At 45.4% G+C, this 23,347-nt stretch overlaps 1 protein-coding gene across 1 annotated transcript in view; it reads left to right on the forward strand.

Moving 5' to 3' along the window:
- Nucleotides 1-1,088: 1,088 nt before the first annotated feature.
- The window catches only part of Chn2 (chimerin 2), a 259,819-nt gene continuing 237,560 nt past the window's right edge, over nucleotides 1,089-23,347 (forward strand). The window contains exon 1 of the mRNA XM_052173762.1: nucleotides 1,089-1,272. Within this exon, the coding sequence (XP_052029722.1) occupies nucleotides 1,224-1,272 (49 nt within the window). The 5' untranslated portion in view covers nucleotides 1,089-1,223. The remainder of the gene's footprint in view (nucleotides 1,273-23,347) is intronic.

Consider the following 23,347-nt stretch of genomic DNA (forward strand, 5'->3'; position numbering starts at 1 on the left):
TCTCAGACACCTAGGCAATTCCTTATCCTTAAGGATTTGGTTGCACCTGCTGCAGAGTCTTAGTCTTTTGTGAGGATCCCACTAAGGGGCAGAGGAGCACTTTCTTTGTGTAAAACCCTATGCCACCTTTGGGATGTCTCTATTGCTTTTAACACCAGTCTCAGAAGCATAGTGGACTTTTGGAGCACGGTCCCTGCCAGTGCCTGGGGTACTTAAGTGTAGCCAGATCGGCTCCCTGAGTGCTTTAGGAGAAGCTTCTTTTGGTAGGGCAGGGACCTTCGGTTCCTTACCAACAAAGGACAAATTGGAGGGTGGTGGAAAGGGCGCTTCCCAGCCTCGGTGGCATCCTAGCCTGCTCCTGCCCCGCAACTAATCCTCAGAGACCTCGCCTTCGCCCTCTGGAAGACCCCCGCCAACACTCCCCCCGCGAACCCCCTCCCTGCGCTGTGTGGCTGCTCCAGAACCTAGAGCTTGCTGCCAGTCCCACCACCTTCCTCCTACGACCCCTCCATCCCCTTCTAACTCGGGAAGCAGCACTGTACACTGCTGCCCGGCCTGCCTCGCGTCTCTGGCGGCGTGCCCAACACCTCGGGGCAGGCTCCGAGTCCTGATGGTCCCCACCCCTTGGTCCGCAGCCTCCCCCTGCAGCCAGGGTTGCAGGAGCTGTCAAGCCCGCGGAGCGGATTCAGCCCCGAGCGCCGGCGTTCCTCTCCTTCCTTTGTGTGCGCGCGCGAGCTGAGTTGGGGAGGAGGGAGAAGGGGGAGGTCGCTGTCTATCTGTCTCCCCCCCGCCTTTGCCCGGGCTGCTCGAAGTGCGGCGGCGAGGCGGGATCCCTAGAGTCGGTGCCGGGAGCCGAGGGGCGCCCAGGTTCCAGTCGCACGCAGGGAGCGGGCCCGCGGTGGGGACAGCGGGGACGCTGAGAGCGGTGGTCCCATCCTCCTGGCCCGCCGCCTCGGCCTCGCTGCGCCCCTGCCACCCCCGACGCCCGCAGCGGAGTGCGCCCAGGCGGCGAGAGGGACGGCAAGCACGAATAAATAGCAGCGGCGGCAGCGCGTCATCTGGCGGAGCAGGAAGTGCAGGCAGAGTCCGGAGGCCGGTGCTTCCCGCGCGTCCCCAGGACTTTGCCATGGGCTGGGGGCCGCGCGGGCTGCGAGCAGCCGGCCGAGGGCAGCGGCGACGCCGCCCGCACCGGGACTGAGCGAGCGGCGACGCGTGGCGCCGAGATGGCAGCGTCCAGCAACTCAAGTCTGTCCGGCTCCTCTGTGTCCTCTGGTGAGTTTCAGCGCGCGGGCGCCCGTGCTGCGATGGAGAGTCTACCTGTGGCCCTCCCGCCCGCTCTGGGAGAGAGTGGCGCGGGACACGAGCGTCCCTGGGACACTTGTTAAGGTGGTCAGCACCTCCATGTCTGAGCCGTAACAGCAGAGGTGGGACTCGGTGGTGTCCTAGGCTTGCGGACCAGGAATCTGGGGCTCCTGATGAGCAGTAGCTGCCAGCAGCCTTGCACTTTCTGCACAGCTGGAACAGGGGTAGAAGGCGCAGGGAGGGCGAGGGCACAGCTGGGCTCCGAACCTGTCTGCCTTGGCGCCTGCTACCCTGGATACCCAGAGCCAAAGAAGGGTGCAAACCCTAGCTCCTTGCAGACTCGGATTTCTTTGTTTGTTTCAGAAATTAGCTCCTTGGAGACACTCGCTTGGGATATGGGTTTGAGAGAGCAGCCGGGAGGAAAATGTGCCTTGCTCATCTGACTGAAGTGGGATAGTGGAATGGAGGTCGAGCCCAGCCTCTGACTCCTGGCATGTTTACAGTGTGTGTGTGTGTGTGTGTGTGTGTGTGTGTGTGTGGTGTAGAGACAGAGGCAGAGAGAGACAGAGACAGAGACTGTGAGGCAGACTCAGAGGGCATGTGTGTGTGTGTGCTCGGGAGGGGGGCCATGGGGGCTCTAGACGGGTTCTTATCCTACGCTGTAATTTTACTTTCAAGGCTTCCAATTTCTTTTCTGTGTCAAATGTGGCTGGGTGAAAGAAGGGCTTTCAGCTTTTCTATGGTTGATCAGCAGGTCTAATTGAACAGAAAAAAATGATAATGAATGTGAACGCATAAGAATCAATGGAGGCAGCCCCTCTGGTTTCTGAACATGACAGATTTCTAATCAGAATGATGCATTAGGCACCGTTCCACTACCCCTTTGGTCACTGAAAACTTTAATAAGAAACCCTGAAGGGACGGCTGGTAAGACATTTGGTATGGTATCCTGAACTCATGGGTCAAAGACAACAGTCTTAAAGTCCTAGTGGAAATGTTCAGTGTGTTACTATTGTATGCTGTCCTGTTGGGTTCTTTTTATATGTTCTCCAAAAATTAAATTCTGAGTGGAAAAGAGATGCAGCACTGGACAGGAAGGCGGGCATAAAAGGAACCAGAGCTGTGGATGTGCAACTAATCAAATCATAGACACAGGGTGGCTGTGAACAGAGTGTACGTGTTCTTTTTTCTTTTTCTTTCTTTCTTTCTTTCTTTCTTTCTTTCTTTCTTTCTTTCTTTCTTTCTTTCTTTCTTTCTTTCTTTCTTTCTTTCTTTCTTTCTTTCTTTCTTTTTGTCAGATTTAGTCCCAGGGAAATGACATCTCCTTTAATGACTGCTGCCAACTATTAAAAAGAGCATTGTTAGGTGTCCGGTAGTCTGAGCTGCTGGCAGTAGGGGCTGGTGGGCAGAGCAGTCAGCTCTTATTAAGAACAGCAACAAGTTGACCGCCTGTGGTTTTAATTCTGAGAACTCAGCAAATGCTAAGGCTTATTTTTAGTACCCTCAAAACCACTGCTGCTGCGTTTCAATTCATTTTGGTTGACTAACATTGAATTTAAAATGCAGAGATGTTAGCTTCCTATTAGCACATGTCTCTCCTTCTCCAAAGCCTTCCCATCTGATGAACTGAGGGGTGAAGGTAGCCACAGGGCAGACTGAGGAGGATGAGGAGACAGCAGCATCATAGGATTCACTGGAGGTGTGGAGTGTAGATGCTGTGGCACCTCAAATTCTGAACCTTGGTACAGCTTAAGAAGCCTGATGTAAAATTCTCACTCAGCCTTGGGAAGACTCTGCTGCTCAAAGAAGCCAGGATAAGCTTTAGAGGGTGGTAATTGGTTTGCAGATAGGGGAGGCATGCTTACAATGGCTTTCTCTCCTGTTTTATGGACCGCCGTCTTTAATCTTGTTGGAAACTGTGGGAAATTGCATGAAATCTGAAATGCAAAGAGTGGACCTGAATCTATTTACTACTTCATGTAAATCAACCTGACCTGTGGGCTTATATGGCTTAGTTCACCAATTCATCAGACACTTTGTCTTGCAAAATATGGAATCATAGTTCTTTTTAAAAAGCACACTTACCATTGTGTGGGTAATGAATAATTCAGGGACACGAGCAATTCACACCTGTGAGAGGTGTTGGGCCGCAAAGAATAGAGTCTGTTTCTCAGAGCAGCTGGGTTCTCTCAGGCAAAGGCCAGAGTCTGAGAAAGTAGGGCACCCCTTAGTGAACCCCTTAGTCACCGTGCAGAACAGCCAACTGTGGGCCAGGACTGGGCTTCAAGCTTTGCAAGGGAGATAATTCTAGCTTTCTTCTAGTAGCTTCAAACTTCTGAGATCATTGTATTTGGATTCTGGCTCCACTGCTGACCAGTGAGGCATCTTGAGGTGGGTTACTTAAAGTTTTCCTGGCTTCAATTTCCCCATTAAATCAGTATGCTGAGTTTGGGCTCAGGGTCTAATGCATTAGACCGCTTGATGTAGAGGCGAGATGGCTTACTGGTTAAGAGAGATTGCTGTTCTTCCCAGAGGACCTGAGTTCAGTCCCCAGTGCCCTTGGTACATCGAAAGGCTCACAACAACCTGTAACTCCAGCTCCAGGGGATGCATGCCCTCTTCTGGCCTCAATAGGCACACACACCCCTCACCTTCAACCCCCACCCCCCACCCCACCCCCAAATAAATAGTTAAAAAATGTTTGTTGCAAACAGTCTTCTTTGAGGAATGAAATGAAGGTGCTAAGTGGCTTCAGCCTTAGGTGCTGAGATAAACTCAGCACCCAGTGCACCTAAAATCTGTTTCTTCCCTCATATGGCATCTTAGAGTCTCTATGGCTGCAATGAAATTCTATGACCAAAAAGCAAGTTGGAGAGGAAGAAATTATTTAACTTACACTTGCAGATTGCTGTTCATCACCAAAGGAGTCAGAACAGAAACCCAAACAGGGCAGGGATCTGGAAGCAGGAGCAGATGTGATGCAAAGACCTCAGAGGGGTGCTACTTGCTACCTAGTCCCTTATGGCTTGCTCAGCTTGCTTTCTTATAGAACCCAGGACTGCCAGCCCCAGAGATGGCACCACCCACAATGGGCCAGGCCTTCCTCCATGGATCACTAATTGAGAAAATGCCCTATAGCTGGATCTCACAGAGGCATTTCCTCAACCAAGGCTCCTTCTCTGATGACTCTTAACTTGTGTCAAGTGGACATAATATCAGCCAGTACATATGCTGAATTTAATCTTGAATTTGAGCTCCATTAAAGAAATATTTATTGAGCACATTCTAGGTTTCAGACATAGCTCTGAGTACTTGAAAAGATAACTCAAGAGTCTCCCTGAGAAGCAGCAGGAGAGTTAGGCAGCAGCTCATAGCCCATGTCCTACAGTGATACAGGACAGTCTGTAGTGGGGTGTGTGGGGCAAGGAAGTGATTGCTTCAGTCTGAGTCGCCTGTGGGGCTTGACACAAGTGTTGGACATTGGTGGATAGTTAGAAGCTTTCTAGAATGCAGGCAGAGAAAGGCATCAGGATGACTGAGAACTAGACTCCGGCCTCAAATAACTTGCCTTTGCTTTCTTGGGGCATTGATCCTTTCTCCTGGTGGATGGGACACTTCCTGGAGGGCTTTGAGGAAATGATCCGGGAATCAAGGATGAACTTGGTCATCGGGGCACTAGTAAAGGAACAGCTGGCTTCTACAGCATCCTGCACTTAGCATAAACTCAAGATTCTCTGACTTGAATAATCTTCCCTGCTATTGTCTAACCACATCAACTAAGTGTGTCCTTGTGTCTATTACCAACTGTCACATAACAAAGTCATCAGGTTAACATTAACTTAAAGATACATTTGCTGAGAACTCTTCAGAATTGTCTAATGGAGAATTCAACTCTGTGTAAAAGGGATGGGCATGCCTTTGTTTTAATGATGACCATGGCTAATTAAATTTCACTGCCACCTAGGTTGGCAAGAAGGTTTGATTCCTTTTATTATTTTAAATAATAATAAACCCACCAACACACAGAAATCAGTATCTTTAAGATTTTAATATAGCCAGGTGTACTTGATTATATCCAGAAATAAACTGGCTGATTTGAAAAAGTTTTCTTAATAATAATGGGTCATATTTGCTTTTATAATTAAAATAAGAATATTTTGCATATTAGTAATGTGATTACCAAATGGATAATTTCACAATCAAGGAAAAAAAAAAACACAGCCCCAATGATGTAGTAAACAAATGAGATATTTTCTAGTAACTGAACAAGTTTAGAATATTAAATATTAATGAGACCCCTGTATAAGAATTTAACATTTTGAAAACATAAGCATATGAGATTATTAAAACAAAGTTGGTCATTTTTACAACAGGAAGAAGGTAAATAAAAATCAGCCTGGTGTTCAGTATCTTAACCTTTATTAAATACTATTCTTGAATGGATTGAGGTATTTATTGTTGTGGATTCTGTAGAGCAGTGTTGAAGGCAGGGAGGCAAACTGTGTTCTACTCTCACACTGGTGTTGAGAAGCAACAGGAATGTTTCTCAGTTGTTATTGGGAGGGCAAATCCAGTGTCACTCACGCAGAAAGCCTCACATTCCTAGATGTGGAGGGCACACCTGAACTTTGGGAATTCTGGGAACTACTAACAAGCGTGTAGTTAGGAGCTGCGTGGATCTAGATTCTTCCAGGGAAGCACGACAGGGGTAAACCTGCACACTGAGAAACCTTATGGGTCTTTGGAGCCAACCTTTTCTTCTGTAATATTCAGTTATGTGGAGAAGGCAAGGCCTTGCTTTCCAATGAGAGCTGCTGGCTGTAGAGAGAATACCTTGTGTATTGTATGGATGCATCACCTATAGGAAGGGGTAGATTAGAAGGTGGGACATCAAGGAGGCAGAAAGAATTCTGGGATAGAGTGAGGCACGGGAGATTCCTCCAGGAAGATGTGACGAGATGGATGCATGGTACCCTAGCACAGGTGCCTGAGGCACATGGCAGAATGTAGATTGAATAAGTGGGTTATTTTAAGTTATGATCTAGTCAGAGAAAAGCCTAGCTATATGGCCAAGGTATTTGTAAATGTATTTTGAGACTGAGTCTTATTTCTGGGAGCATGGAGCTGGGAGAAGCAGATCCAACTTCTACAGTTGGAAACTAAACATCACAGTCTTCGATGTTAGCAGGAAGGGTTGATTATCTGTTTTATTTTAAATCACATGCACAAAAAGATGGGAGTTAAAAATCACAGTTAAGTTGCAAAACTAAGATTAGTGCTGAGGGAGAAAGCACCCTCTCCCATGAAGTCTGCCTGCTTTCCTGGAGGCCTCTTCACATCTGAACGAACTTAAACACCACCATTGCCCCCTGCAGTGACTCAGATGAGCCCAGCAGAACAATCTTCTTAAACAAATACATTTTCTATGGATTTAATCTTAAGACCAAAAGGCATAGGTTGATGGACTGGTCGCCAGCGCTGACGGTGCTAGGAGACAGTGGGACTTTTTTGGGAGTCAGGGCCTACTGAGTTGAGGTCTATCTCTTTCCCCTCTGCCCACCAGGAGCTCAACAGTTAGTTCTCTTCAACCACCTGTTCCCTGCCATGAGGTTCTGCTCCAAAGCAGACCCAATACCTGACCACGGCACAGCTGAAGTCTCTGAGACCATGAGCCAAAATAAATCTTACCACTCTTACGGATCTCAAGAGCATTTTGTCATGACAGCAGAAGACAGCCATGAGGACGCAGCTTTCTAACATTTAACAGGGGCCTCACTAGCTTGTGTGTTTTGCCCAGGTGGCCCTTCCCCCCACCTAGCCCCCTGAATTGTCTAGGTGACTCTGCCCTTCGCTTGACTTTTGAGGGATGGAAACATCAAGTACTTTCCAAGGCCAGCCTGCCTATGGTCTAACTGGACAATGTGTACTCTTAACTGCTACCTGGGGCCTGGCCTCAGTGTTAGCCTCTATTAAGGACCATCTGCTCCTCAGCAGGGTCTCCTGTTGTTCCTACACAGTGGTAACAACAACCGGACATTTAGTTGGAAAAGATGCACAGTGTTGTACTGGCATGTTTGGGGAAAGAATTTCCTGCCAAAATTCAGTGTTCCAGCCAAGATAAGTACAAAGAAAGAAAAAGCAGTTCTAGCATCAGGTTGGCAAATGATTGATAACATTCAGCCATCACTTTGAGGAGTATGTTTGTATTTCCTAGCTTCTAATATGGTTTCCTATACACATTCTGCTGCTTTCCTTCCTTCTCTGCCTGCTGGCCTATCTTCCTTCCTTCCTTCCTTCCTTCCTTCCTTCCTTCCTTCCTTCCTTCCTTCCTTCCTTCCTTCCTTTTCTTTCTTTTTTCACATTTGTCATTTTTATTTGGAAATATTTTCACGAATCCCACATTTGGTTTACCTTGCCTTCAACATTTTCTAAATTCCCTGGCACCTTCCATGGGCTGTGCGGAAGAAACTCTCTTTCGCATGGATTTGCATCAGGGTGAACACTTATGCCTCGGTGCATGTTGGTGAGTGGAACAGAACACAATTGTGTGCCTCCAAGTGACTAGCAGGACTTTCTTCAACTTGGCTGTGGCAGAGGGAGCCAGCCTCTGTTAGGACTGTACTAGCCTCACAGGCAGTCGTGTCCCCAAGGGATGGAAGGGTTGGGAGGGTCAGGGTGGGGTGGGGTCTGAGGTTGACGGCCTAGGATGTGACCATTGACTTATCAGAGGACTTCTTGCTAGGGACTCGGTGAGAGCTGCCACCAGCTGGCTTTCTTTCTTACGCATAGTCACACTGCATAGTGGGTGCCGTTCTATGAATTTAGTCACATGGTATATGATTTAGTTGCAACATTGCCTTGTTTCAACAGGTAGGCCTGTCAGTCACCCAGCCTCACCCCTTTTGCAATATGGTATCAGCGACATAAATTATTAATTTAAAACAACCTGTGTGTCTAAACCTCCTTTGTCCACCAATAAATATGAGCTAGGCTGAGCAGGTTCCGAGTCAGCGGGACTTGGGGCTTGTTTAGCAGATCCTGACCTTTGGTGCCTGTGAAGATCAAAGTTCAGAGAACTCAGCACTATCTGCCCAGTGCAACTCAGTGAGGTCACAGTGGGGCCGACTGTTCTCCACAGTCCTAATTTTCACACACCGAGTCTCTATTATTCTTCCTGGTTCAAGCCAAAGAGTAGTATCAACCGTAGAGAATGTATTGAAGGCTTCTTTTCTGTCTGGCTTCATGGATGATGTTCTGCTAAATTATGTAGTACTTCAAAAAGGAAGACCTACAGTCCTCTGTGTTTCCAGTGGGCTTTGCATGTCCTGGAGACACCAAGATTTGAGTGAGTCCAACCTGTTACAGCTCTGTACAGAGCTGCGTTAATCAGAGTGGCCATTAGCTACAGGCCTGCTACTTCTATTTCCATTAGAAAGGATCCGGTTCCTCATCTACTTTAGAACATCTGAATGCTTATTAGCACACTCCTCCAGTGGCCACTAAGTTGGACCACACATTGTGGGGAGAAATCCTTTTGGATGACATGGATGCACATAGCTCTAAGACAGAGGACCAGGGAAGAAAGAGGAACCAGCTGAGGACAGAGAATTCCATCATATGCCATCCCATTACGGTTTAGTTTTTCTAGTTAATTTTTCAAACTGACTTTAAAAAAGAGCATTTGCTTCATAACTTTGAGGGGACCTGTGGAGTGATGGCTAAGGGATGATGACGGAGAGAATAATTAAAATGTCTGTGATCTCATCTCCTTTTAATCCTGAAGTTTGAGTCAACTTTCTTACCAAAAACAGTCTGTTGTTTCCTTACTGGTAATTTGGTTTCTTTTTGAAAAAAAAATCCACAGTGAGCATTAATTTCAGCCTCCAAGAAAAAAATGCCTGTGTTTAGAAACATCTGGGTCTCTCGGTTATATCTCTTCTAAAGCATCGTCAAGAAAATAGGAAAACTGTGACTCTGTGGACTGAGGCTACGGACTGCACATCCCAGGCGTGTTCTCAGAAGCCTTTTGAGCCGCCTGCCCATCAGCAGACGGTTGCTCTGAACCTTTCTTCTTCTGCATCAGGCACAGCAATGCGAATGAACTGGGTTTGTTAAAAAACAAAACAAAACAAAACAAAAAACCAACAGTTTAGCTTTTGGAATTTTAAGTTCACATACTTTAAAAGAAATTCCTACAGATAATAAACAGGAACATGTGAGTTCCTCAGAAAAGGAAGGTTTTCTCCTTGAACAGCTGTTACCACCTTCAGTTAAGACAGAAGTGGAGAGATTAACGGTGTCTTTACAGTGTCCATGACTGTCAGAAAGACCACTGGATTCCGAAACAATCACCTGAAGACTGCGATGTTCATAGCCTGTTCTTTACCCACATGACTTTAGACCCTGGCTGTAGGCTCTGTGATTCACACACTCACTGGGGAGGTGACTTTATGCAATTCTCTTCTTGTTGGAGGCCCAGTTCTTTGGCTCCGTGGTGCCCATAATTGACCTTTATAGTTTCACTGTTTCAAGGAAATGAAACCCAGAGCTTCCTTATTGTTTTAGATGGTGCTATGCTAGTGATGTAAAGTACTTTTCGTTGAAATGGTTTTATTTCTAAAGAATAAACCCAAGAGATCATGTTAGGATAGGAAATAGGAAGGAAGGACAAGGCTTCAGGAGTCCATCTCTTGCTGCGTCTACCTGCAGGCAGGAGTGCAGGTTTACCCTTAAGAGTCTCCTTCTCACACCTAGATCTGCCCTGATGAGCATGCAAATCTCGTGTGGCTCAGGGCTCATTATGGCCAGTGTCTGAATTATTGATGACCAGAAGCATCCTGGGGAGTAAAAGGTTTATTTTATTTTACAACTTTCAGGTCACAATGAGTGAAGGAGTTGGGGCAGGAACGATAAGGTGGAAACCTGGGGCCAGGGCTGTGGTAGAGTGCTGCTTACTTACTGGCTTGCTCCTTATAGCTTGCTCAGCCTGCTTTCTTATACAGCCGGGGTCACCTGCCAGTGTGGCTTGGTACCACCTCCAGTGAGCTGGACCCTCTCACATCCATCCCTAATCAAGAAAATCCCTCACGAGCTTGCTTTATAGGCCAATTTTTTAGTTTTTAATTAAAAACAGCCTCTTTCATAAAATATCTTTAGATCATTTCCTCTCCCCCATCCCAGTTCCTCCCAGCCACCCTACCCACTCAACTTTGTGTTCCCATGAAGCAAAATAAACAAAAACCCAAGGAACAGAAACAACCAAACAAACTCACAAAATCAAAAACCAAAACAAGCAAACAAAAGGCCAATTAAGTTGAAATGTGCCAAAGCAAAGCAAATGAAACCAAAGAGTTCCCAAAACCATTGAGTTCATTTTGTGTTGGCTAACTACGACGAGCATGGGGTCTGTCCTGCAGTGTGGTTACTGTGATACCCCCAGTGACACTCCATTGGAGAAAATGGCTTTCCCTTTGCCCAGTAAGTGTCAGTTGGTTGGGAGTGGGATCCCGTGTCCACTTCCTACGGTCAGTGCTGGGCTTGAACCTGTGCAGGCCCTGTGCATGCTGCCTGTGAAAGTCTCTGTGAGCTCTTATGTGCGTCCGTCCTTTTGTATCTTTAAGGCTTCTTCTATAGGCCAATCTCATAAAGGCATTTTTCTCAACTGAGAATTCCTCTTCCCAAATGACTCTAGCTTGTGTCAAGTTGACATAAAACTGGCCAACACATGTTTAAAGAAAGTAGAACAGAAACAAATGAAAATTATCTTATTAACCTTTAAAAATACTAAATATATGTCAAAATTATAATAGATAATAAAATGTACTTTAAAATTAAATTCACTGGATTTTGACTGTTAGTATGACTTCTAGGGCATTTAATATCGTATACGTAGCTCACAATATCTCTGCAGCAGACAGAACTGGTCTGGGTGGCTCCCATGAGCAAGCCTGCTCTAGCCTTTGTCATAGAGACTGCCAAGCAAGACCTGCTGATGCATACCCGGTGTCTCCCACTGCATGCTTTCCAGAAGTGACCTTCTGTCCCTTAAGACGACTGAGCCCATATTCCAAGGTCCTGATTTTAGCCCGAGACTTAAAGACGTCATTAGTTACTGTTGAGTTTGTACATAGGTTTTGAATTGGAGTGCCATACAGAGAAAAGGCTGGGGCACTCATTAGATTCTTGTAGAGAAGGGTTTTGCTTTTTCTGTAGTTTTGTTTTAGAGTCACTGAATTCCAGATTTTACACATCTATGTGTTAATTTTGGGTAACCCTTTCAAAGAAAATCTGGAGTGTACTGAAGTTGCAGGGGAGGCAGAAGAGTCAAGGGGCTCATCTCTCTGCCTGTGTGCAAAACACTCCTCTGATGTTCTCTGGACTGAGGCATCCTGCTGTCAATCTGGATGCGCACACACGCGTGCGCACGCACACACACATCACACACATGTGCGTGTGCCCATGCATACACCCACGTATCTGTGTGTCTGTCTATGTCTACACAAAGAGTGGAAGTAGATCAGCTTTCAAACAAAAGTTATTTCTAACCAAATTTATATTGCATATAAGTTAATACCAAAGGAAATGAAAAGTCAAGCCTAGCATTACTTTTAGTAATGAAAAAATTCACTTGGGATTATGCTAATGATATGTAGATATTAATACACATAATACCACTGCCTAATATTGATTTAAGTTGCTCATTCAAATTCACTTTATTATAGAAAAATTTGCCATTTTGCTTTACAGTGCTTGCCCCCACAGAGAGCGTTGAAAGCATTAAAGAGTGTTTCTTATTTACTGGTTTGCATATGCAGAGGGCAGTGTAATGGCTCCCACAAGCATGTGCCCTTTCACTTGTGACTTCTGGTTGGGGCCCTCAGTGGCTTATATCCATTACCCTTTCTGCCTTTTCCCTGGTGATCCATGTCTAGGCTTGAAGCTGCTCAGCACCCAAGAAAGTTCATTTCCTATGAATGGCGTTACTGTGCCCTAGGGCTGAACTTTGGCCCCATGCTGGTTTGCCACAGCCAACCTAAGCTACATGCCTTGTTTCCGCTCACATGCAAATTCTTCCTCTGGGGGCGGGAGGAATCAACAGACAGGGACTCTGTAAAGTCTGCTGAGATAATTAATATCAGGTTATGGCTGGGAACAACCATAGCAAGCGCTAGCTAGACAATCGCCCAGGTAGCAGAGATGAAGTTTGAATGCTACTTGCCTTAAGAAGCCTGCTGATGCCTAGTCTGTATTTAGCTTTGCATTGCACTGTACTAGCAGAGTGTTTTGTAAAAATGCACACAGCAGCCTTTCTGGGAGGAGATGCCCTGCAGCATCTCCCTTTCAGGAATAGCTGAGTGTGAATCTGTCACTCAGAGGCTGCTGTAGATGCGTCTGACTCCACCTGGAGTTTAAGCTACATTTCTTCACAATGATGAGTCCCATCCATTTGTCAGCCATGCAACAGACAGCTCTTCTTCCCTAGGCTGTACAGCGGACTCTCTGAACCTTGTTTCTCACGCCCACTTCTCAGGGTTTGTAAACAAAAGCAGGGCATTTGAACCTCACACTGTCAATAAAGTTTTATTAGTAGCAGCGGTGTGCTCTGTTAACCCGGACTGCCCTGGTTTCCAGTGTCATTTATGTCTGTTAAATGGGCTGCTAAGACTGGGGGAACTGAATCTGTAAGTGTCTCTGAGAGAGACTTGAAAATTCATGGGAAAAAAAAGTTCAAACCTCTGCTCTCAAGATATTCTCATGCTAGAGAGAGGCTTGGTAGGTTCTTCCTGGGTGAGGGGGAATCACGCAGCTCAGAGTCTGCTTGCTGCCTGTGCACACCTTTTCTATATAAACGGACCAGCTCTACTTCAGCAGGCTTTCAGGTTTTTGGCGTGCAACAGACCTAAGTCAGCCAGTGTGCACCCAGCATTGCCAATGCCACTTTAAATTAGCTTAGATAGTTCTAAGGGAGGTCTAAGGGTTGCCTCTGTTTATCCTTTCCTATCCAGAAGACTGGCTCCCTGGTCTTTTTTTTTTTTTTTTAATTAACTTCTACTTCTATGTAATGTACAGTGCAGATTCTCCTCAAATTAAGATGAGTTGCATCCAAAGAAGCACATTGCAAATGTAAAATACTATAAATCATGAAGGCATGAAGTCTTAGTTAGGATTTCTATTGCTTCAAAGAGATACCACGGCCAAGGCAACTCTTATAAAGGAAAACATTTAATTGGGGCTGACTTATAGTTCAGAGGTTCAGTCCATTGTCATCACGGCAGGAAGCATGACAACATGCAGGCAGACATAGTGCTGGAGAAGGGGCCCGGGAGCCTGGAATTCTACATCTGGATCTGCAGGCAGCAGGAAGAGAGAATGATACCAGGCCCTGTTTGAGCATCTGAAACCTCAAAGCACATCCCCAGTGACACACTTCCTCCAGCAAGGCCACACCTCCTAATAAATAGTGCCAGCCCTAAGAGCCTATAAGGGCCATTATCATTACCACACATCGGATCCATCTAACCTACCTGAGCATCAGAGCTTAGCAACATAGCAAACTGCGGTTCTGGTTTCTGCAGGACTCCATCTTGTGATCACATGACTGAGAGGATGCCCTGACTCTATGCTGTGACCCATGGCTGACATGCTGCTGCCTGCTTCCATGACTGATGAGGGGTGGTGGCTTGGTGCCCGACATTGATGGAGACTATCTTCCTCACAGGAAAAATATCAAAGTTTAAAATATATTCTACTAAATATGCATCACTCTCGTGGCCTTATAAAGTCAAACAATTGTCCCTAGAGAACTGTCTACAGGCAGAAGAATTTTTCCAATAGACCTGCATGTTGTGAAGTATATCATACATGCGATGGCCAGGAAGTCACCACACAACTTAGGAGCACTATCTCTCCTCGGTCTTCCCAGGATTCTCCCCCCTTTCTCTGTCTTCTTCCAGTTCCTGAACTCTGAATTTTTATGTTTGTTTTTTGAGTGCTAGAGCTGAAGTTTTAAGTAGTGTCTGCCTTATGGTGGGAACTCAGTAACTAGATGTGAGGACTGTGAATATTTTCATGTCAGGCCGTCTGTCGTGGGGGGAGGGGGGTGGCCACGTGCCAGTTGTTTAAGGGACTACCCTTTTGCATTGGCTCATGCTTCAGTGGTTTTCAGAAAATTAGTTTTCTTTAAATTTATTATATAACAAATGTAACTAGTAATGTTCAAAGTAGTACTTTGTGTCGATAGGCTCTTAACAAAATCAAACCATCTTTTCTGAACCAGGACTTCATAACTTGATTTGCAGTTCACAAGCTCATTGTAGCAGTGAATAATGGACACTTAGGAAATGTAAATACAGAGTTCAGGAAAATGTAAATACAGCCACGTAATTTACATACTGCAGGATGAGCCTGAGGAACGTGGTAAGCACAAAGCCATTCACAGAAGACTGCACACTGTGTGATGCCACTGATATAAGACAGTCAGGAGAGAAAAGTCACAGACTCTGGGGTAGACTCCTGCTCCTGAACACTGTGGGGGAAAGCGAGCCCCTGCTAACAGATAGGAGTTGCCTTTTGGGACACTGAAAGTATTTAAATTTGACAGTGGTAATGGTTGCAGATGTCTGTGAATTTCGAGAAAGTCATTAAATTTTGCACTTTTTAGCAGATGAATTGTGTAGTATCTGTTCATTGTATCCCATTAAAGCTATCACCTTATATTTTTTCTTGTTTTTTAAAAATATTTATTTTTATTTATACGAGTACACTGTAGCTGTCTTCAGACACACCAGAGGAGTGTGTCAGATCCCATTACAGATGGTTGTGAACCACCACGTGATTGCTGGGAATTGAACTCAGAACCTCTGGAAGAGCAGCCAGTGCTTTTAGCCACTGAGCCATCTCTCCAGCCCCGCTATCACTTTTTAAATGCCAAAAATTAGGATAATAAGAATGAGGGCCAGCTCTAGGGAGGCACAGCCTGGTGCATCTTTGGGAGTTCAAGATCAGCCTGGTCTACAAAGGAGAGCAGGTCTCAAAAAACAAAAAACAAAAAACAAACAAAACAATAACAAACCCAAACCAAAACAACAACAACAAAACAAGAAGGGAAAATTTTCACAAGGTAAGCCCATATTGAAAAATATCCACAGAACAGATTTACTCTGGACAAGATGCTGGTAAGCACATAGGAGACATTTAGCCCCACACCATTGATTACCTACATGTCTCACAATGGTGCTCGCTCCTTCCTCCCTCCCTCCCTCCCTCTGTTCCTCCCTCCTTCTCTCCCTCTGTTCTTCCCTCCCTCACTTCTTCCCTCCCTCCTTCCCTCCCTCCCTCTAGTCCTCCTTCCTTCCCTCCCTCCCTTTCTCCCTTTCTACCTTCTTCCCTCTCTCCCTTCCTCCTTCTTTCCTTCCTTCCCTTCTTCCCTCCCTCCTTTCCTCCCTCTCTCCCTCCTTTCCTCCCTCCCTCTCTCCCTCCCTCCTTTCCTCCCTCCCTCCCTCCCTTCCTCCCTCTCTTCCTCCCTTGTTTCCTTCTTCTCTCCCTCCTTCCCTCCCTTCTTCCTTTCTTCCCTCCCTCCTTCCCTCTTTTCCTCCCTCCCTCCCTCCCTTTCTCCCTCCCTTCCTTCCTTCCTTCTTTCCTTCCTCCCTCCCTCCCTTCTTCCCTTCCTTCTTTCCTTCCTTCCTTCCTTTCTTCCTTCCTTCCTTCATTCCTCCCTCCCTCCTTCCCTTTCTCCCTCCCTCCCTTTCTCCCTCCCTCCCTTCCTTCCTCCCCCCCCTTCCTTCCTCCCTTCCTTCCTTCCTCCCTTCCTTCCTCTCTTTCCTGCTCCCCTTCCCCCTCCCTCTCTCCCTCCCTCTCTCCTCCTCTCCTCCCTCTCTTCCTTGTGGTATGGGATGTAGCTTGGGCCTCCTGCGTTCTAGGCATTTACTCTGCCACTGAGCTGTTACTTTTTGACTTTTGAGATTATGTCCAGACTGACCATGAGGTTACAATCCTGTCTCACTCTCCCGAGTAGCTAGAATTTCAAATTACAGGCCAATCTGAGGCTTTTTTTAAAAAAAAAGATTTATTTATTATATGTGAGTACACTGTAGCTGTCTTCAGACACCCCAGAAGAGGGCATCAGATCTCATTATAGATGGTTGTGAGCCACCATGTGGTTGCTGGGATTTGAACTCAGGACCTTTGGAAGAGTAGTCAGTGCTCTTAACCGCTGAACCATCTCTCCAGCCCCCCAATCTGAGGCTTTATATCCCATTTATTTCCACATTCATCTTTATTCTCTAGGCAGTGACTAGGCCGTGGAGCCTGGTTACTCAACTTCCACTGGACAAGTTCCTCCCTCCTTTTCTGGTATCCCCTAATGACGAGGGTCTTCTCCCTCCCACTGAAGAATGAGGACAACAGCAAGTCTTTCCCCACCATTAGACAAGCAATTAACATGTTTTTTTCATTACTAGTTAGTTAGATTTTCCCAGCTTTCCAAACCCAGGCCACCAGAGCTGTGTGTCCCCCTGTGCCTTTGATAGCCTGGTTACTAATACAGCTGTATGCCCACTGCATCTGCTCTCTCAAGAAGGCTGTCTGTATAGCGTATCTTCTTGTCTGTGCAGATGTTCCTAAGGATACCTTCAGCTGCCTCTTTTGTTATTTCTCGTCAAAGGACCAGTACCCTTTGATCGTGTAAGATCACAGTATCACACCATAAATAGTTTCTTAGAAAGAGTAAAATGTTGCAGAGGAATAGCTTTCTTGAATCTTCTGAGAGTGTTGGCATTTATCCTGAACAAGCCAAGAAAACTGTGTTTGATCCAGTCACATCTAAAATATGAATCAGCACAAACAGGAGCCTTTCTAGAGTCTCGCAGTTTATACTACTGGCTCCGGCTAATGAGCATCTTTCAGACACCTGCTGCTTTCCAGCCGTGGCTCGCAGAGAGGCAAAGGCTCTTGCCTTTGCTGTGACTCTGTTAGTTGGTCAGAGCGATGATTGTGACCTGGAGTTGATGGAGGTGAGGACTCGGGTGACAGCGACAGTGTCTGGGGCTGGGCTTGGACAATCTGGCTGCCATCTCTGAATCTCCTAGGACAGCAGCATACCTGTGACAAAGTGCATAGCTCTCTGCTGGCCTCTGCAGCTGCCCTGACACCTCACCCCATAGGTCTCTCTCCTTCCTAAGCCACACCCCATGGCCCAAGCTCATCCAGGAAAACAACAGCATATGCAAAATATACACTGCCTTTCTTCCTGACCAGGGTGCAAGAGTCTATCCTATGGCATAGAACACTGCACCTCCAATACCATGCTGTTCTGGGCACTGCGGCCTTCCATTGTGTCAGCTTCTGTCTAATTCATCTCTTCCTCATGGGTGAGCTTTTTCTTTAACCTCACTCTGGTGTCAAGATGACGACAGTCTTGAAATCATAGCTAGACTCCCCCCCCCCCCCCAACCCCTGGCTCTATGGAAAATAAGAAAACCTCTCCACAAGCACTGGTACCTACAACAGATGTTCCTTTTCCTCATTAGCTACAGTGTTGTCACATGCTTGGCTGTAAACCCATCCTAGACAAGGAAGCAGGATTTCCAGGCTGCTCTTCGTCCAGTCAAAACCTCTTTTTGGGATAAGAACGGGCCAGCATCTTCCACAGGGCCAGGCAGAAGAGGGTTCTGTTAAGAAAGTGGGGACCAAGAAGTCTTTGACAGACATCTCAGAGACACAGTTCTAATGGCCTCTCAAGGACAGAGGAGAGAGCTTGTCACAGTTTAGCTGAGGACCAAGCAGTTCCCGCTGTGTACTTGGCATTAATGTTGCTGCCTGGTTGCCCTGTACAGATCTATACCTTCCACTGAACTTTTTCTTGTTAATGCTTTGTGGTATATCACTTAGTCCATGGCTCCGGACAGCATAGATCCACGGATGGGGAACATGCTCAGACCCTTTACTTCTAATGAAAAATGAGACTGTGGGGGTTAAAAGTTTGATTCTTGACAGACTAGCGCCCGGGCCTGGTATACACTGGGGCTGTATTATTAGAACATCACGGGATAATAGTAGATGAGGCAACTTCTCCCGGTTGCTATGGCAAAGCTTTTTTTTTAAAGGCTTTCATTTATGAGAAATGGTTATCATTAGCAGCTCTTTGTTTTTAAAATAGAGATTCCTGCAAAACTGCTGGGCCTCTCCTGGAAGAGGTGATGAGCACCTAACTGCACAAAGGCTTTCCTTTCATTTGACTTTTAAAGCAAAGAGGACGGGCAGAATGCTTGTGGAGAGCTGTCCCCGATTCTTACTTTTAGGGCAGGCCAGACTGAGTGAACATCTCTAGGTGGAGAGTCACATGACTGAAGTCTCCACTAGTTTTAGCTCAGCATTTACTTTTTTCGTACCCGGGAGCAAATGACAGTACCACTTTGTACCTCGGATGCTCGTCAGGGAAGTGATTAGGTCAGGCCAGATCGCCTGAGAAGGTCTTGAAATTTTTATGATTTTTTTGACTGCGTATTTCCTCTTGCCAATTTGTGATGCTGTGGTGACTGCTCAAGGGAGCAGTGCTGTTTCCACTTCCAGCCCCCCACCCCCATGCTTCATGCAGCAGTTTCCCTGGGGAACAGCCAGGCTCAAGATGTGAGGGGCTCGTGCGTGTGGATGCTGCACACACTTTACATGCTTCATGTTCAGCACCTCAGAGCCACCTCACGTGTGCTCCAAGACACTATCATACAGGCCTATGTGACTTATACCAACAAATGCACTTTACACCACAGTCTAGTACGCATTTACTGGAAACAAATGCATAGTGTGTTCTAGATGCTGGAGATAATACTACTGTGGATCAATCAAGCAAATGTTCTGGACCTCCTGGAGATTTAAGGCAGAGAGTAAACAGAAGAAAACAGCATAGGATATATATATATGTATATATATATATATATATATATATATATATATATATATATATACATATATATATCCACACACACATATATGTATATACATACACACACATATGTGTATATATACATATATATACACATATGCATATATATAATTATACTACATATAAAATACATATTAAGAAGGTGGTAACATCCATTGGGGGGATAAACCAGAGAGGTGAATAGGGAAGCCAAGACAAGAGGTTATTATTTAAAGTTTTCATTTTTCTTACATATTTAGTGGGCTTTTGATGCCAGTTCGTATTTTAAGTAACCTTTTTTTTTTTTTTGGTGGAGCATTTTCACATATTCTAACATGAAGACACTTAGCTTTAGTGTTGGAGGGGGGGAGAAAGGGAGCTAGAAGAGAGAGGAGAATGCATGATTAATATTGTTATTGTAACCTGTGTGCACACTCACAAGAAGTCTGACCAGCAGGGTCTTCATTCATTTGTCTGTCGTGAGAACCAGGTGACCTTTGTGGCGGGAAGCTGTGGTTGTGTTTTCTTCCCGTTGGTTCTGGAGGTAGTGTTTCTCAATGCTTCCTTGAAGGATAAATGCTTTCCCGCCTCACCCCAAGTACATCAGTTCACTCCTGCCCCCCCCCACCCGCTTTCAGGCATGCTCAGACACAGCTTCCTGTCCTACGGCTCTTGGGTAATCAGGAAAGCACTGCTCTTATTCATCTTTGTAGTGCCTAGTGCCTTAGCACGTTTCCTGGCACCCAGATGCCCTGAGATTTTTGTTAACGCCTTGCTTCCTGTCCTGTGTGGACGTTGGAGGAACCTCTCCCTTGGCCTCCTGGCCTACCACTTCCTTTTGGCCAGATGCTGCAACATTAGCTGGCGTTTCTAGGAAAGCTCATCTCTCCTAGGATGGGGAGGCCTTCTCAGTTGGCGTTGCCTACGACGGGAGCTTCTAAGTTCATCCCAGCTCTGACAGAATTCTTTTCTATTCCATGATCTTCTATGTCCATCTGGCAGGAGTACTTATCTTGTATCTGTCCCATTCACCACAGATCAAGGCTTGGGCAAAGACTAGCTTGATGGGCTACATGGCTAGACGCATGGGCACATCTGTGTACAGTTAGTAGTTACAATTTCAGAGAGAGATAAATGAATCTTCCTACAGAGTGTATGCTAGATGATAATTTATTATTTAATTTATTAATTTATCAAATAGTTCATCTATAAAAATTAATAGGAAGGTGGCAAGGGCTAGATCTTTTTCTGCTCAACTTTTCTTTCCTGTACCTTTTCATTTTCTCTTTCATCTACATTGAGAATGAATGCCTGAAGACATTAACTTCACTTCAGTTCCCAACCCAAAGCATGGAAGGGAAAGTGGGCTTTGTCACACTACGGAGAGCTTAGGAGATTACCAACAGTAGTGATCCATTGATGGTTCTGAGTTTGCCCCAGTTTCTGTGGCATCTGGGGCTTCCACATCCTCTCACAGACACCAGCAGATGCTTTACCTAGAGACTGGTACACAAGGTGGCACAGGTGTGGTCTCTAGTTTCAGGACACACAGGTTACAAGGGGAAGCTGGCTGATTCCTCCACTATTCCTGGCAAAGGTACTTATTCTAGTTAGAGAGGATACTCACACTTGTTCATTGTCTGGGCTTCTGTAAATGTCACAGTTCGGAGACACAAACTAGATGTCTGAATAAAAGGTCTCTTTTAGCCTGGACCCATGCCTGAAGGCCCTTCCATAAAGAAAGCTTTGTAAGAATCAGCATGTCCCTCTGAATCTGTCTCCCAAGGTTTTTCCTTCCTCCAAGTTACAATCCAGTGTTTACATTGTGTCTCGAGACATTTACTTATGATTAAAAATCCTTATTGCTGGGCTTCAGAGTTGGCTCAGAGGTTAAGTGCACTTGCTGCTCTGGGAGAGGACCCAGGCTCAATTCCCTCCACTCAATTGGTGTATCATAACTGTTGGTAACTCCAGTTCCAGGGAATCTGACACACTTTTCCATCCTTGGAGGACAATACACACACACACACACACACACACACACACACACACACGGACAAAACACTTATACACACGGGATAATAAAATAAACAAGTTTCAAAATACTTGTTGCCATGTCATTCCTGAGCAGTTTGCTTGGGTGCACAGCTGCATGTCTTGTGTGTGCACGCATCCATCTTTGTGGCATCCAGCAGAGGATTCCATTTCCAGGGAAAAATAAAACTTCAAATGATTATAGTCCATGGGAAAGGTTTTAGGTACTATCTTTCATTAGTTTTTAAATAATTGATTCTTCTTTAAATGATTTACTTTGAATTCAAGATCGTTGAGAGTGGAAATGGTAATAGTTATATACAATCTTAATGTGTAAGCCATGTTTTCTTGAATCCTTGGGTGAAGGTAATAACTAAGTCTAATAATTCTCTACATGTAAATAACTGATAAGGTCCAGTCAAACAACTCAGAGAGGGGTGGAGCATTCTTCTCCTCCACTCTAATATACATTTTGACTGCTACAGGAGTCCTTGTAGATCCCCTTAAAATTTTTTTAAAGCCAGATGAAGAGGAAATTACAATTAATAACCTTAAAATTCCAATTAATCTCTCAAATAGTGATTAATTTCCAGAGACACAGAGACTCTGCAGTATATCTGAGAGAAAGGAAAAGACAATTAGGATTGGGAAATTGGTGGCATACACAGGGGTGGCTGGAAATCCCACCAGGAGTGAGATAATTGATGAGCTTGGAAACCCGCCAGGGGGCTTCTCCTCCTCCCCTCCCCTCCCCTCCCCTGACACGCATCCGGTTTTAAACCCACTGACCATATCTCCTAAAACCATCTCTCCTCTCATTTTGGAATTCTTTAGATCCCTTATGAAATAATGTTTGTTTGTTTGTTTGCTTGTTCGCTTGCTATCTCCTCATTTATCTCTGGCAACAATTTGTCCACATCCCTGTCTGCGCTTACAGTGTGCTTGGTCTCTCCTCTTCCCTAGCAGCGAACTTCCCAGTGAGCAACGGTTAAGTGTGTGTTGGTTTAGGCTAGGCGACGCTTCACATTTCTGAGACTGTTAATATACGATAGCACCCACAAAGACTGACTGATGGATCAGGCTTCCTTCTATAAAGGAAAATCAATACCCTTAAAAAATACAAATGATCAAGAAGAGAAATCACTGTCTTCTGTAGAGCTAGTTATACTCAGGAAAATAATACATTCTGCTGCTTGTATTGTGATAGACTGAATCCCAAGCCATTCCCTATCAGGGTGTGTGTGAAGCCTGAGGTTTTAATTACATAGTAATGAAGCTGGTGTTCCAATTCTGTGGGAGCACGGCTTTGATGTCCTCTAACTTAACTGTCCTTATTAGGAGTAAAGGTCTCCAGAGAAAGAGGTCGAAGTATCATGTTTAAATAGACATAGAAGTACCCAGAAGAAATACATGCAAACTAACCATTCATGGTCAGCTATAAACCTTAACTTCCAGAGGATTTGTCCAGCTATACTGACCTAGAAACTGAATAAGCAGTTTGGAAAATCTGGTTTGTGCATATAATTATTTTTATATCATCTTCTGGCTATGCCTTGCAAAGAGCAAACCACAGTAGTTATCTGACCTAGTGCTCGGCCTTTCCCCCAGCATAGTAATTGCAGAGGACTCAGCATATTTTTAACTAGCAGTGTGCGCACAGGGCATTTCTTCCCAGAGAGCCCTGCCTAGCTGGAGACTACTCATGTACTCTTTATTAGTCCTCCATATACATGGAAAATGAACCTTAAGTTGTGACCTCCGCTAATTCCAGTAGACTGGAAAGGCCAAGGGAACACACACCCTTGGTTCCGGTGATGTCTGAAACAGCCTTGAAATGTGTAATATATCAGATCTTTAAAGTAGAAGCTTAATCTTCCAGATGAAAGGGTCCCAACAATGTTTTTTAATTTGAGCATAAATATTTAGTTGGGAGGTAGGTTACAGGATGTGTTTAAGGTCCCAAATTCCTTGGGGATTACTGTTTTTAATTCTGGCTCATCCTTTAGTTGCTGGGAGCAAATAAGTAATTTCCTTTTGAGTGTGTGCCTGCTTCAGAGGGTGCCTAAATAAAAGATATGTGTGTGATAACGTGCC

The sequence above is a fragment of the Apodemus sylvaticus genome, chromosome 2 (assembly GCF_947179515.1).
Source record: "Apodemus sylvaticus chromosome 2, mApoSyl1.1, whole genome shotgun sequence".
NCBI lineage: Eukaryota > Metazoa > Chordata > Mammalia > Rodentia > Muridae > Apodemus > Apodemus sylvaticus.